Source organism: Zalophus californianus, chromosome 7 (assembly GCF_009762305.2).
Source record: "Zalophus californianus isolate mZalCal1 chromosome 7, mZalCal1.pri.v2, whole genome shotgun sequence".
Taxonomy (NCBI): Eukaryota; Metazoa; Chordata; class Mammalia; order Carnivora; family Otariidae; genus Zalophus; species Zalophus californianus.
Genome location: NC_045601.1, coordinates 9379810 through 9396002, shown reverse-complemented (window position 1 = coordinate 9396002; position 16193 = coordinate 9379810). Strand labels below are relative to the sequence as shown.

The following is a 16193-nucleotide window of genomic DNA, read 5'->3' as shown; positions in this document are numbered from 1 at the left end:
TTTAATGTTCTGTCTCCTCAGCAAGGGACAAGGAATAAGAGGCAAGTCATTCATTCATTCATTCATTCAATTTGTGAACCCTAGACTGAGCCCACCCACCGCTCGGGCCCGCCTCTTGGGGCGCGGGGGAGGTAGACGCGCCGCGGGATCCCCTCCTATGGGGCCAGTGAGCGGGGCCTGTGCGGGGCAGTGCGGCCCCTCTCCGGTCCCTGCCCCGCTCCCCGGCCGCACCCCGCCCTCACCCGGGCCGCGCCGCTCCCCGGCCGCACCCCGCCCTCACCCGGGCCGCGCCGCTCCCCGGCCGCACCCCGCCCTCACCCGGGCCGCGCCGCTCCCCGGCCGCACCCCGCCCTCACCCGGGCCGCGCCGCTCCCCGGCCGCACCCCGCCCTCACCCGGGCCGCGCCGCTCCCCGGCCGCACCCCGCCCTCACCCGGGCCGCGCCGCTCCCCGGCCGCACCCCGCCCCTCCCACCGCCGCGCGCTCGCTTCCGCGCACGTGACGCCGGCGGCGCGTCGCGCTCTGACGAGTTCCACGGAGCCGCAGGCTCCCGGGCCGCTGTCGCTCCCGTTGCGGCTACCGCGGCGACTGTGCGGCGCCGGGCGGGCTAGGGGCGCGGGCCGGGGCCGAGGGCCGGGGCGCCGCGATGGAACCGTGAGTGCCGGGATGGGCGGGCGAGGCGGGCCGGGGTTCTCCCCGGGCTCCTGGGCCCCAGCTCCCGGGAACCCCGACGCCGGGCCCTCCGCCCACGTGGAGCTCGGGACCCCGGGGAGGGAGCGCTGGCCGGGGGCTCCGCGGGGGTGGCTCGACGCGAGCTGTGGAGCGGGAGCGAGCAGTGGAGACAGGGTCGGGGTTCCGGGACCGGTCTCGGCCAGAGTGCACCCCAGGAGGCCCTTCGAGGCCAGCTCTGGCCCTGCTCGCTCCGGAGAACCGGTGACACCCCCCCGTTCCCCCCCCCCGTCCTAAATGAGTGCCCCTCCCGGAGCCCCTCACCGCCTTTCCTGGGGCAGCCCTGGGCGCAGCCTCTCAGCTGGAAGGGTGTTGGCCCCCTGCCCCGGGCGGGGACCCTGTTCATCACCTCTCTGTTAAAGGCACCCAGAGCACCCCCACTCAGCTCTTTGTGATCTAGCGCAGCCCAGGGTAAAGAGAGGTGCTTTCCAGTGGCTTTTTGATGATGTTGGCACGTTGGGAACCTGCCACAGCCCTTTTAGATGGGCTGGGACACCGAGTTTTATGAGTTTTAATTTGCTGACTTTGGGTCTTATTTCCTCTGTGAAGTTCAGGGGTTTTAAGTGGAAAAACCTGTCCAGGGCCCCATAGACGCCATCCCTGAAGCTTGCCTTTGACGCAGCAGAGTCACCTGGGCGCCTCCCAGGGGACATCCGGGAAAAGAAAGAGAGAAAATAAAAAATAAAAAAAAGTTTAGCGCTTGAGTTGCAAAAAGTCAGAAGTCACAGAGAAGGAATGCCTGGAGTCTCTTCGCTGCGTGTCCGCCGGGGGGGGGGGGGGGGGGGGTTGGGAGGGCAGGTTCCCACAGTTGAAGGCAGCCTTCAGACAGGACTGTGTGAGTCTGTGTGTGTTTGGGGTTGTAGAGGCTGGAAGGGTTTGCGTTGGAGCGCTGCCGATTTCTCTGACTGTGGCCATAGAGAAGATGGGAGGGTGTTGCCAGAATGCAGACACGTGTACTGGAGGGAAAGCTTTTCCCTACTGCTACCTCAGAAGTTTCTGACTTTGGTTATCCACTTAAGCAGAGGGAGCCAGGGTAGTATAAAATGGGGATGTTATAAAGGTATTTCTCTTAATTAAACCCCAGGCAGAGGAGGGTGGGCAGGACCGTCTCTGCACCATTCATTCGTGGTGTATGTCAATAGCATGCTTGGAATGGGCCTGAGGATGCCTTCTGGCATTGTGCCAAGTTGTGACCCTGTAGCAGAGTGACCACGAGCATGTTTTAGGTTCTCTCACAGAGTGAATCTCCTGGGGTTCCCACAGCACAGCAGCCCTGGGTGGTGTGTGGCGGTGGTATCCCTTTTACTTGGACAAGAGAGGCAGAGAGCTGGAAGTGGTGCGCGTCTCCTGGAGAAGTCGGGTGTGTCTGTTACATGTGGGGAACTAGAGCAGGTGGGGGCCGCTAGCTAAAGGAGGACCTGTAGAGCCACGGTGTGAATGAAGGATTTCAGGGGAGTATTCAAGTGTCTCCTGCGGTGCATTGGTAGCGGACAGTGGGCAGCATGATGCTCTCCTAGTGTCCATGCCCGACTCTGGTGAGCGAGGGGCCCGGCTGGTGGGATGTTGGGACCCGGAGGTCAGCCGGCCACCGCTGTCTAGCGTTCAAGCTGACATGACAGATGTGGAAGTCAGAAAAAGTCTGGCACACATAAAAATCTTACGAGGAAACAAGCTGAAGATCTGAAGCGTGTCCTGGATCCGGGCTCCTGGTTGGGTTAAAATGCTCTTATTGCCAGATGCCACAGAGAGCCCCGCGGTGAGAAACCTGGGAAGGGACAGGAGCGGGAGAAGCCACAGAAGGAATGCGGTGGGGGAGGGGTGGGGGAGAGCAGAAGAGAAAAGAGCAGCCTGGGGGAGCTCGGCTTAGCAGGTGGGGGCTAAGTTCCGGGTCAGTGGCGCTGCCACCTCCCTGCCTGACCTCCCCGACCTCCCCGCTCACATGCGGCCCAGCCTACTTTTTTTCAAAGGGCAGGAGAGATTGCTGTCCAAAGCAGTCAGGATAAAGAGTTCCTGGTTCTTAGGGCTGTAAGCTGAAGTTTCCTGAAACCCCACTCCTTCTCTGATAATGCCAGGCAAGGGCCAGGTGCTGGGGGTTCAGGAGGAGAGGACCGTGTAGCACAGAGCAGAGCGGGTCTCGGACACTTGCTACCCTGACGTCCTGTTGGAGCTGCAGCGCCGCACATAGCTGAGATTTCTCAGGTTCCTTTGTTGCTTTGCTCTTGCATTTCCCTGCAGACTGGAATAGGGTTGGTGTTTTGTGTGTGTGTTGCTTGATATTTGCAACCAGTTTTGAAAGGGTATATTTTACGTGTGTCTCTTTCATCCTGGGTGCATTTAAGTGTCGAAGTGAATTAAGTAGACTCCTCTTCTGCCTGCAGTGATAGGTGGCACAGACAAATCAGCACAAACCTTGTGGTTCCTGTGTCCCAGGCCTTCTGAATGTCCCATGGCTGGCAGGGACACGAGGCCTGGGTCAGTATCCTATTCTTGTAACGACAGAGTGTTTTAGGATTGTGTCTCTTAGGAATCTTTTTTTTTTTTTTCTCTGCCCTGAACCAAATGATCTCTGGAGCTAATGAACGATAAGTATTGACTCTGTAGCAGATACTGCTCTGAGCACTTTTATGTGGGCCATTGCATGGGATCCTCACAGGTGCTCTCCCCCTGAAGGAGTTTCTCTTAGCATTCCCATTATGACAGATGACAACACCGAGGCGCAGGGAAGTCACGTGAGTTTCTCAAGGTCACAGTACATCGCAGAGCTGAGCCTGAAGCCCGAGTGGTTGGCTCCAGAGCCCACGTCGTGACATGAGCACGCCCACCTTGCAACAGCAGTAATGACTGAGCACTTACAGGGACTTTGGTGTAATAGCTCGTTCAGTCACCGCAGCAACCCTGGGCGGTGGGCCACCTCGGTGGTGGGAATTGGGGAGCTCAGGGAGTGGCAGTCATGAGAAGGACAGTGGCTCACCCCAGGCCATCCTGCTGCAGCCCCGCAGTCTGTCCTCAGGTTCTTCACCACCGGGTGCACTGCCTGGAGCTGGGCCAGGGTGCTGCCCTTGGCTGGCACCTTGCCTGTGCCGACCAGCGTGTGGCCTGCTTCCTTGTTCTCTTTGCCTTGGGAAGGGTGTTCGGTGGCCTCACTACCACGCTCCTGGGTGTGATCACTGGGCTTCCAGCCTGGCGAGGATACACATGAATTCCCTGTTCCTCGAGGAGTGCAGAGGGGCATATTGTTCAGTAAAATACATATTGAGGTTGTTGGGCCTTGGATGTTTGCATAATGGCTTTTTTGAATAGGTAATGATAAGTGATTTGTAATATAGTCAAGTTTGAAATTTGAATATATTCAGATATATTCAATATATTTCACTGCTTGAAATTTCAGAGTTCTTACTCTCTTCTTCCCACTAGAGTTTCTTCTCAAAACCCATTCAGCGGTAGGTTTAAAAAGGAAAGATTTTGGTGAGGGGTCCAAAGAGTGAGAGTGAGAGAGTGGTGGGCCTCCTTTCTGCCTCTGTTCTTGGGGGTTCAAATCCCACCTCCACCTCCTGCCAGCTGGGACCTCAGCAGCGAAGGCTGCCCCTGGCCTCTATTTTCCTATATGTAAAAGGGCTGATAATACCTGCCTTGCAGGACAGCCCCTCGCCTGGTCCCGAGTAGGTGCTTAGGAAATGACAACTGCCCTTTCCTTCAGTTGGTTGAGCTCTGAGCTGGAGGAGGGGAGATATTACATAGTGGATCCTCAGATATTGGTAGAACGAAAACAGATTTTTTTAAAAGAGAAAGTGGGGGAGGGTGGAAACGCACAACAATTACTACTGTAACAAATCTGATTGAGCTCTTTCTGTATGCTTGCTACACTGTCCTGGGCTCGTCATGCTTTCATTTATGCCCCCCAGTGGCTCTGGGGGCATTCTGCTTTGGGCTCTCTGATTTACAGAAGAGGACACTGGGGCCCGGAGAGTCACCTAGCTTGCCCATAGTTGCCTGCCTCGTGAGTGGGGGAGCCAGGATCTGAAGCCAGGCTGACAGGCACCAGGCCAGCGCTTTGGACCACGGGAGAAGAGATTATTTTTATACGGATTATGAAAGAGAAACAAAATCTTTCCTTAAAACATGCGAATGCACTGAGAGATTGCAAGTCCCTTCCCACTGCCCCGATGCTAACTTTTTAGTTCTAGAGTGGGAGATCTGGGAGTGAGTTGAACGAGTAGCAAAATCTGTGATAACAGAAATATTTATAATAACAGGTCTTGCCTACCTACTGTATCGTGACTTGATGAGGCCAGATAAAATAGGTATTCACAGAAGCACTTGGGCCTGCTGGCTGCTGTTCACCCCTGCCTTCCTGCGGGGGCTGGCTGTCACTGAGGGTTGTAAGAGGCCCAGGTTCCGTCCCGTCTCACCCGCATCGCTGAAGGCGCCCAGAGGTGTTTTCTCGGCATTCTGTGCTCAACCAAGTCTGTCCATTTCAGGGTCGTTGTGCTCCTGGTCCATGAAGGGGTTCATTGAGTGTGTACTTCCCCCACGGCTTGTCTCTAGTGCTGTTTTATTAACTCTTATGGGGCCTGCGTGGGAAGGGAGGTGTCTGGTGGGAAAATAATGTTGGCTCCAGCAGTGCCGGAGGCTCGGCAGCCCTAATGGGGACACTGGCCTTCCAGCTGGCCGAGCAGGGGCCTGACTGAGGCTGTGCGTCGGGAAGGCACTTGCTTGGAGCTGCTCTGGCCAGTTCCCAGACCCAGAGAGCAAAGGTCAGGGCCATAAAAAACATGAAAAGACAACAGTGGGAGAAAAAGTTCAAGTTTGTGATTCAGTGGTCTGTACCTTATTCTAGCAGGGAAAATAGTAGAACATGACGAAACGAAAGTAAAACCAGGGAAGCATGCGTAGAAGTGGAAGGAATCAATAGTTATTGGACTAAGGAATCTAGACTTAATGACCTGCCATTAGTAAGGCTCAGTGCTGGGCACCGAGAGGCCAGAGGGGAGCTCCAGGTCACGGGAGGCTTGGAAGTCTGTGAACGGTTGTCACCCACAATGCAGTCCAGAAACGGGCATGTGCCTCTGTCCTGCATTTGAGGAGACAGCTTCCTTCTCAGTGGTTGGGGGCCTTCCTGAGGGGAGGCAGGACCTCAGCTGGGCAGGGAAGGATGGGTGCCTGGGGGCCGGAGGGCAGGGAAGGCCTCAGTGACCAATCATCGATGGAACAAGGAAGGCCAGCGTCTTAGTGACAAGGACGCTTGGTGGCTGTCGCACATTCTGACAGGACAGTTGCAGGTGCCTTAAACTGGAAGGTTTCTATAGCTGTGTGACTTAGTGTCTTGAGTTTCATTTGTAATTGTGGTATTTCTTTTTTCAGTATGCGTATTGAAGGGGAAGCTTTTGGGTTTAAAAGAATACCCATGAAAAGGGGCTTAAACAACAGGTGTGTCAAGGAGTTGAAGTAGGCTTGTCCAGGGTTAATTCAGTGGCTCCGTGTCCCTGGGTAGTTTCCATCTTTGGTCCTCAGTCCTGGCCTGTTGCAGTGTCCACCCTCTTATGTGTGATGTCGCCACAGCCACTCGGCACTTACCTGCACAGTTATGCCTGGAAGACAGAAGAGGCTTTTCTCACCCATCCCTTCATTAGGCAGGGAAACCTTTCCTCAAAGTGCCTGGCTGGTCTCCCTCAGGTGGCTGGTCTCCCTCAGGTTCTGCGTTCTGGTGGGGACGGGGGCTGGGACAGTGAGGCTGGTCTCCCTGGCAGGAGAGTAGGGGAGGAGGGGCAGACAGTGGGGACGCCTCTGCCCCGCCCCAAAGAAAATCCCTTCATCTCTCATGGTTCCTGTTCCTTGTTTAGAACGAAGTGGGGATTATGGTGGGAGAGTTGTGTTCAAAGAAACACCCATAAACATGTCGTGCCAGCAACAGTTGGGGGTGAAGTGTTTGGCTATCACTCATGGTGACAGGGAAGCCACTGGAGAGTTCTGGACTGAGTGAACGCACCTGGCTTTCGGAGCAGCTGGGTGGAGAGCAGAGTGTGGGTGCCAAGGCCAGAAGCAGGGGGAGCAGGGGAGGCCCGCTGCAGTCCAGTGAAACATGGCAGGGCCTGACTGGAGAGCTGAGAAAGGCCGAGATTCCGTATATTTTGAAGGCTTTGTGGATGCATTCGATGTGGGGAGTGAGGAGAAGACAGAGGTCAAAGAGGACTGCTGAGTTGGAGTGACCACTTCCTGGGGCAGGGAACACTGTAGGATGGGGTCAGTGGAAGATCTGGAGTCTGGCTCCGGAGTCTGGACTTGGATACCCAGGTTGGGGGGTCAAGTAGGTGTTTCCTGCCAGACTGGGGCTCAACTGGGCTGAGCATAGAACGTGGAATTGTTCGCACCTGCATCGTCTCTGAAGCCTGAAATAGGAGGACGTCACCGGGGAGTGGGAGGGCAAACGGCAGCGCCGTGCAGATGTGTCCCGGACAATGCCGACGTCCGGCTGAGCGAACTCTACAGGATGGTTCTCCTGCTCTTTTGTTGTGGGGCTTGATGGCTGCCCAGGCTTCATGGGACTTGGAAGCCGTTCCTTGGGAAATGGTTATGAATATGCACAAAACGGGCAGGCGTGGCTTGTAGTGATTTGAATTATGGCTGCAGTTTGGGGGACTGGCTTTCCAATAGAGGTGTTTTTAGTTTCTCTAGGAATATGTCTGTGATATTTTAAGTCACCCACAAAATTGAGGTTAATTTAGAAGGGACCTAAAGAGTCCAAGCCTACGCTAAGGGATGGTCTGTTCCATTGCATTTGGAAAGCCTTCCAAGGGCCCTGGGGCTTCAAGGAGGCTTGCATTTTCCAGTCTGCATATTGAATGCCTGCATGGGAAAAGAGACGCGGGCCTGGAGAGGAAGACTGGCGTATGGGTCCCCTCAAGAAGAGAGAAAGGAGGGACAGCCGTCCTGAGCTGGCAGGGTTTTGCTCCAGGCCTTCCTGCTCTCATTTTCCCGGGAGGAGATCCCACCAGCTGCTGTGTTTGACTTGGCCGCGGTGTTTGGGGAAATGCTCCGTAGTAGCTTGTTGCCAATTTGAGGGAAGTACATAAACACTTTTGAGATAACAAAGGAAAGTTGAGTAGGTGTTTTCATGTGTCTGGCATCCACACAGGTAGGTGTGTACTTTGTCTTCAGGCGCTCAGCCATGTGGCTGTAATAGGTTAAAAGACGTGGGAGACAGAGAAGGGAGGCAAAGCTTCCTGGAGGAGGTGGGGCGTGCAGGTGAGCCCTGCTGAGCCGATTTCGATGATTTGGTGGTGAGAAGAGAGCATTTCCCATCAGGAGAGCAGTGTATGCAAGGGCTGGTCTAGAGTCTCTGGCTTGACCATGTTGGGAAACAGAATTTAAGCCCCTGATGCTGATGCTTGGGTTTGAATGCTGCCTCAGCCTGAGCTCACTCATCCGGGAAATGTGGATGGTGGTAGTACCTACCTCGGAAGGCAGCCGTGATGACCAGGGGAGGTGGTAATTCATGTGGGGTACGTGCAGCACGGTAGGAATCCCAGGCAGGGATTTGGGGGGACTTTGGGAGCCATAAGGAGAAGTGGAACCTTGACGGAGTGGCCGTGGGGAGCCAGAGGCTTCCTGTGCGGGGCAGTGTGTCAGCGGCGTCACCGCACCACCGAGGCAGCGTCTGGGAGGCTGGCTCCGTGCTGGCGGTGGCTGGGCCCGGGCTGTGAGACCCGAACTGGGAAGGAAAAGTTAGGAAGCAGGACATGCCTCCTCCTGGCCGGCTGCAGGTGCAGGATGAATGAGAGGCGAGCATCCTCAGGGGGGGACCCCGAGGCTTCAGGATGTGGGGCTGGAGAAAGGGTAGAGGCAGGAAATGGGCAGTGGAAGCAGCTTTTTCATTTGTTATTTTGTGCTTTAATGGGTTCAGTTTTAAACTTATTGACCATAAAGTGCTGTGGAGTCCTAAGTGAAAATGTCCTGGGAGACACTATCTCAGAACAGGATCAGGGGCAGGCAGGGGCTTGGGGAAGGTTCCTGGAGGCGGGAAGGGGCATGAAAGAGGAAGCAGGGGCCACCCGGGGTCGGAGAGTACACAGTGTGGGTCCCAGAAGGGGATGGGAGACAGCAGAGGTTGACATGCAGGATGGGTTAAGGCTGCTCGATCAGAAGTCTCTTGGTCATGGGCTCCGTGCCTTTTCTGCATCACAGTCTTGCCTCTGAGCGTTTACAGAACATTCCTTCTGTTGGTGGCCTGATCATAGGGCGAAAAGGCTGTCTCCTCACAGAGACTTGGCTGGGCTGCCGGTTAGTTTAGCTTGATTGTTAGAAACACATTGATGTTTCTGGTGGGAGGGGAGGTGGGAGGTAGGCAGAGAAATGACTGGGTGCCTGGTTTGGGCTGGAAGTGGCTGTGGGGCAGCTGGGACCAGGAGATGGGAAGCGAGACGGGCTGGGAGTGCCTCGACGCTCCGCTGCTGCTGTCTTCATGTTGGCATCTCACGGTTGCTAGTTTGACGGAACAGCAGTGCAGAGCTGTGATTTGTCTCAAATAGGAAGATGTTCCTGAGGTTTTGGAAGTCTCTAGAGTTTTGGAGAACTGCTTCAGAGTTTTTAGACATGAAGTTGAGAGTGGAAGGAGCCCTGGGGAGGAGGCACCGTCACGCAGAACTGAGCTGTCTTGGTGCTGGCCCTGGCCCACAACACCCTGTGGCTGGAGGGGGTCTCTGGACCCCAGATCCCACGGCTGAGGATGCCTGGAAAGGTTTACTGCTGGTCAGGAAGCTGAAGACAGAAGTGTGGCTCCTTCCCGAGCCGGTCCCCAGCAAGCTGAGATCATGGACGTGGTTGTGCCCAGTGGCATTTTCTCGGGCAGGGGGCTGCTTTTGCTTTCTCTGTGTCTTTTTTCCATTGAATTGGGTGAGGCCTGATTTCTGAACCAGGAGAATCTGTAATAAATTGGATTTAAGTGGCAGTTTTAAGGAAGGGAAGTGCTAGATCTGTATTGAGCCCCAGAGTGGGGAATGGGCAGAGGGCCCCCGGGTGGGCGGGTGCTGCAGGAACTCGACCTTGTGCTCTCGGGGCCTGGTTGGTCTCTTTCCTCCCGTTCCCTCTCTTCTGCTAAGTAACTGCTTTCCTAACAAGTTACTGATAATGTGTTTTAATGATAGAGTGTTTTAAAAATCAGAATTTAAATATAATTATTCTTACTCTGTTTTTCTCTGCTTCCAAGTAACCTCTTCTGGGCTCTTGCCTGCGCTGGGAGCCTTCCGTGCCCCTCAGAGCCCCCGCATGGGGTGGAGTGGGTAGGTCACCCTGAGAGCAGCAGGGCTGCAATTAAATGACTCCAGATAATTTTTTAAATAACTTTACATTTACAAGGAGAGTGGCAGAGATAGTACAGAGTGTCTGCACACCCCTCACCTAGCTTCCCCTCATGTTGGCATCTCAGCACCGTGGCACGTTTATCAAAACTAAGAGAGCAGCATTGGTGCAGTCCTGTGAACTACAGACTTTAGTTGTCTTTCCCAACATCTAATCCATTTAGCGTTTTGTAGGGGTTTTTCAAAGTGAAAATGCCCCGTGCAGTCCCTTTTGCAGACTGTGCAGAGGAACTGCATTCTTAGCCTCGACACCTGTGGACAGCAGAGTGGTGACAAAGAAGACCTTGTTCTGATGTCGGCCCTGCCTCCCCAGGGCTTTCCCCAGAAATGCAGTTGTGGAGGTGGGTCCCCTCAGCTCTTCCTGCTCCCCCAGCCTCCTTCCTGGGGACAAGCAGTTACCGCCAAGGGGCAGAGCTGTGACACCTTGGGCAAGTGTTCCACAGTTTTGGACCTCAGTGTTCCTGTGTGTAAGTCGAAGGGGTTGGACTTCCTCCCTGAGGTCCTTTCTGGCTCTACTATTTTAAGGTTTTCAGGCCTCTTAAAATCTTTAGGGCCCAGGGGTGCCTGGGTGGCTCAGTCAGTTAAGCATCTGACTCTTGACCTTGGCTCAGGTCATGATCTCAGGGTTTGTGAGATCGAGCCCCATGTCCGGCTCCACGCTCAGTCAGGAGTCTGCTTGAGATTCTCTCCCTCCACCCTGTCTCCCCACTGTCCCCCCACCCCACACTTTCTCTCTCTCAAATAAATAAATCTTAAAAGTACCCTTTAGGGGGGACGCCTGGGTGGCTCAGTCGGTTGAGCATCTGCCTTTGGCTCAGGTCATGATCCCAGGGTCCTGGGATCGAGTCCCACATCGGGCTCCCTGCTCCATGGGGAGCCTGCTTCTCCCTCTGCATCCCTCTTTCTGTCTCTCATGAATGGATCAATTTTAAAAATCTTTAAAAAAAATGAGGAAGACTTTAAAAAAAAACAAAACAAAACCCTTTAGGGTCCCAAATTGGAGTTGGGGTCAGCCTACTTAATTCACTGGCTCTCATTTCTCATGCATAGTAGGGTCATTTGTGGGTTGGCCTTTGGACCTGCGTCCCCAAGAAAAAGACAGGCACTCATTCCTTTATTTCTTCACTGGTGTCGTCATTCCGTGAAACATGGTGACACTGACCTCTGAGTTCACTCACCCAAAGGCCTGGCGGGTCCTTTTGGAGAGAGCTGGCTTGGTAATCGGCAAAGCCACGTCTCAGCGAAGGTGGCTTATGGGCCCCAACCTTTGCCCCAAGATACCACAGCTGATTTCCTGCTCAGGAACTGGAATCTTGAGCGATGTAGAGGAGAGGTTGCGTGTGTGCACTCAGCACCCTAAAAGCAAATAACCTTTCCCTCCGTTTCAGTTCTAAGCCTGCTTTTCCCTGGCCTGGGATATGTGTCCTGTTCCTGAGGCATAAGAAGTGCCTCCTTCGGTCTCAGCTCCCAAGACCAGGAAATGCTAGGGGAATAAAAATAATGTAAAAAGCAAAGCAAAACAGCCTCCCCCCTCCCACTCTTGTCTCTTTGGATTTATGGGTCTCCACTTTAGGTTATAGGGCAGGGGTCAGCCATTTGGGGGCCAAACCTGGCCCGCCACCTCTTTGTGGTAGAGTTGAATCAGAACCCAGCCACACACACGCGAGCACATGACGTCTGGGCCGCGTGTAGAGGCGGCCATGTGGACTGCAGACAGAGACTGTGTGGCTGGCCAAGCCTCAGACATTCATCGTCTGGTCCTTCATGGATTTTTCTTTTGTTTACTGACACCTGAGGTAGGGAGTTCTGGAAGAGAACTGACCCCTCCCCCACTGCCATTTTCTTCTGAGCAGAGGAGAAAGTAGGGGTGGTAGGCAGGGACCCTCCTGATGGGGGTGGGGGGGGTGTTGGGATGGATGCGCGCAGTTGCTGTCCACACTGGTGTAAGTCACAGGCGAGTGCGGGCAGCTTGCTCAGTTGCATCAGAACCAGACCCCACAGCAAAAGTCAGGCTGAGCTTCACCAGGAGGGCTGATGCAGGCGAGAGCCCGGGGCGGGGGAAAAACCCAAGTTGTGGGCCACCTGGAGGACCAGCTGGTGGCACCCGCAGTTCCCCGTCTGGGCTTGATTGTGCCAGCTCACAGCTCAGGCCGCGTGTTGGCATGAGTGGGTTGGGGTCCTCTGTGCCCTCGGGCTCTGCTGTGGCTGCTGAAGGTGGGTGCGTGTGGAGGGGGTTCAGCCACTGCATGTGTGGTGTGAAACATGTTCTCAGTGGTCACTGAAGCCACAGCGCACTCCTGTGCCATGAGGAGTGGGGTCTGGCTGGCCCCTCCTGACATGCCGGCCAGTCGCCCACCCTGCAGTGGTCCCTGAGGTGACTTAGGCACTTTTGTCAGGCGGGTCACCTGGGTTTAGAGTAGGTCCGCTTCTGAGGTGGGGAGGGGATGGCCTGTTGCAGCCTGGGGGTGTTGCTGGTTCGGAGAGGGGCCTCCTGTCGACTCAGTGCCCCCCGCCTGACCTCCCCCCCCCCGGCTTCTCTGCAGGCTGGCGCCCATGCGGCTCTACACGCTCTCCAAGCGCCACTTTGTCCTCGTGTTTGTCGTCTTCTTCGTCTGTTTTGGCCTGACTGTCTTCGTTGGGATCAGAGGTAAGGTGCAGTTCTTGGTCATTTTATCGTTTACAGTCACCCTGGTGCGTGCCTTTCAGCCCGGCCAAGCTATACCCACTTTCTATCACCTGCTAAGGGCCCCTTGGCAGAGGGTGAAGTGCCACTTCATTCTGAACCCACTGGGCAAGGGGTAACCCGGGTCTCTCCCCTCGTAGCAGCCAGAGCTTGAGTTCACCTTGGCAGCACCTGGTGGCCTTGACTGCGTACCTTTTATTGGACCGTCAGACATTTCTTTCAAGACTCCTGTGCTCAGGACCCAGCCTGGGCGCTGGGGAGTTCAGAACATGCTGATTGATGGGGGCCACAGGCCAGGTGTGCACATTGAGGAGGGGGGCATGAGACAGCTAGGAGCACAGGGCTGGGGTGACCAAAGGGAGCCGGGAGTGCGACTGTAGTGACGCCCTGAACTCTTGGCAGGAGGGAGCCTGCAGATTGGCTTTGGCGTTGTGTTCAGGGCCCCAGTGCCCTAGGGTTCCATAGCATGCAGTGTGAGGCGAGAGCCACACCATAATGATCTTAGCTTCAAAAATGCCTTTGAAATCGTCCAGTCCAACCCCATTTCACACAGATGGAAAACAGAATGAGAGAAGTCAGCCCGTTTTCATAAGGTTCCCAGCAACCCGGTGTCTTCAGCCCTATCCAGGGGATAGGAGACCGGGACCTGCCTAGGTTGTTTCTTCTTTCCCTCTTAAATATCATGTTTGGTGAGCATGATTTCTGGTAGGTGTTTATTTAATTACGTTTCATATTAAAGCGTGAACGACTTTAGGCTTAGCCTGTCCCAGAGGCGGTTGTGCCTCCAAAAGCTAGTTTCTTAACCTCAGTTTGACTTGGGCTGGTGACTGGCCCAAGGAAGCTGGGGGTGAGGGTGGTTGCTTAGGTGGCTGTTTGCCCACTGATGATGAACATCATGGTGACAATAGCACCTGTGGCCAGTCTCCTCTTTTCCTTCCCGTGAAGTCACCAAGGAATAAGTCACATTAATCCCGGCATAGTACATATCAGTCATCTTACTCAATTTTCATAGCTGTCCTTTGAAGATTGGTAGGAGAGGCATTGATAGGCTTATGACCGGAGTCTCACGGGACCTCAGCCAATTCTTGTTTCCCTAAGCTACTATCTGTTGCAATGTCCATGATTATATTCAGCCTTTTCCACTCTTGCAAAAATGAAGTGATGCACCCAGGCTGAGATCAGAAAAACCATGTCAGGATTCCCACATCCCTTTCCTTCTTCCCAATGGGTACTGGTATTAGGATTCTCCAGAGAAACAGACCAATAGGATATATACAGATACCAAAAGAGAGATTTTTTGTGCCTTCCGGGCCTGCTCGGGCCTGATCAGACAGGTACCACTTCCATTTGATGATAGAGTGCTGCCGTGTGTACCCAACTCACGATGGGCAGCTCAGGTCTCATGGTAACCTGGGGGCCCATTGGTAAGTGTTTAGTCTCTACTCAGGCCCAATAGCAAGCCAAGAGCTGTGTCTTGCAAGGAGAGTATATGTGGAGGAGGGCAAGGCTTTGCTCCAGAGTCCCAAGGGCCTGCACTAAGATTCATCCATGGGGCCCTGCCAAAAGCTCCAAATGGCCTCCCTCTCTTCTCCTGACATTTCAGACACCTTTATATCTGCCAGCTCACACGGCCCCAGCAGTAGGCAGCTTGCACAGCAGCCTGGGCCTGCGGGGAAGCCTTCTCTTGTTCCGGGCCCCACTCAAAACTTGCACCTTTTTGGGTCACTAGGTAAATAGGGCAAAGTATCACACCCAAGCAAGAACATGTTGCCTCTAAGTGTGAAGAGGCGAGGCCCGCTAGGCATTGTGCCTCTGTTTTGGTTGTAGGGGGAGCCAAATACAACAGTTTATCTTTTGCCTTAGAAGAGATAGCTCTCCATGGCACACACCACGGGACCCCCGGAAATTTCACTGAGCTAGAAGGCCCCTGAATTCTAACCAGATTTATTTCCCGTCCTCTGACATGCAAGTGTCTTACCAATGAGTTTAGGGTAGTTGCTTCTTACTAGGTCTAGTCAGCATAATGTCATCAGTGCGATGGACCAGCATGATAGCTTGTGGAAGGGAAAGGTGACCAAGATTGTGCAAACTCTGGTGTGTGGCTGGGGGGTGTCATACCTTTGGGGTAGGACAGTGAAGTGAAGGTGTATTGCTGGCCTGGCTTCTGGTGGGCCTTATTCTCAGGGATGAAGAAGACTGCTTCATCCTGTATTTGCTGGTACAGCAGCTGCATCTCAGGTAATCACCCCCTGGTTAAGCTGATGGTGGTCCATTGTCCTCTCCAAGAGCCACCTACCCTCTGCCCAGGCCAGATAGGTGAGTTGAATGGGGGTGTGGTGGGAATCTTTCATGTCCTCGATGGGAACACTAATGTCTGCAGTCTAGGAATGTGACACTGGTTTTGATTGTATTTTTGTAGGTAGAGGCTGTTCTGACTTCCATTTGGCCTCTCCCACCTTAATAGCCCTCACTCCACAAGTCAGGGAACCAGTCTGGGGATTCTGCCAGTTGCTGAGTATCTCTGTTGCAATTATGCATTCTGGAACTGGGGACTTAGCCATAGGGATGGGTTCAGGACCGACTGGGCCCATTGTGACATGTGCCTGAGCTAAAACCCCATTGATTACCTGACCCCCATAAGTACCTGCTCTGACTGGTGTTTGGGGTTTCATGAAATTGGGGTCAGTTCAGAGCCAGTGTCCAGGGGACCCCAACATGTATTTCCTTTCCCCAATGTGCAGTTATCTTGGTAAAAAGGCTGTATGTTCCTTTGGGAGAATGGTTAGCAGTCCACATTTTTGGCAGTGTACTGGGGTGCTTTCTTAAGGGAACCCAGTCTTCTTTCCTTCATTCAAGGGGTTTGGGTCTGTAAAGTGGCTCAAATCTGGAAACTGTGGATGGACTGTGACTCTCTGTTTTTATGATTCAGGGTAGACTCTTGGTCACTTGACTTAGACTTTTCTGCTCACACAGATCAAGTCAGACTTTAGCAGGCTTCCTGTGGATTTCACTTCTAGGAACGCCATAATCAACTAGCCAGCCCCATAGGTCTGTGTGAATCAGACTCTTCTGATTGCTGCTTTGACTGTCCTGTCCATTACAGGAGTCATACCCACCTTGCTTTGGGTAGGTGAGCACCGCTGCTTGGCCCCACCACTCCCGGGGTCCAGTTACTCCCATTGAGTTGGGTTTCCCCAGTTCAGTGACCATGGTTCCTACTGTAAGATCTGGTCCACAGAGCAGGGCAGTCATAGAGCTCTTTAAGGATGCTGGGGCCTCCCTCACAAATTTATTCCTCGTAGCAGTGGTGAAAGCTCTGTGTCCTGGAATCTCCCAGCAGGTCTTCAATGACAAATCTACCCCAATGTTCCAACCTCCCTAAGCCTCCAAATCCCTTCCTTTCCATTAAACCAAGGCAGGTGTGGCATT

The 16193-nt window shown here is 54.1% G+C and overlaps 1 protein-coding gene across 4 annotated transcripts in view; it reads left to right on the top strand.

Annotated features, from left to right (window-relative positions):
- The window catches only part of TMEM181 (transmembrane protein 181), a 73964-nt gene that overhangs the window by 20711 nt on the left and 37060 nt on the right, over positions 1–16193 (top strand). For 2 of the 4 annotated variants that reach the window (XM_035728684.1, XM_027603706.2), the window contains exon 2: positions 12625–12728. In XM_035728684.1, the coding sequence (XP_035584577.1) occupies positions 12625–12728 (104 nt within the window). Of the gene's footprint in view, positions 1–525; positions 654–1629; positions 2485–12624; positions 12729–16193 lie in introns of those variants that run through there. The other 2 variants (XM_035728686.1, XM_035728685.1) reach the window with 2 other exon arrangements.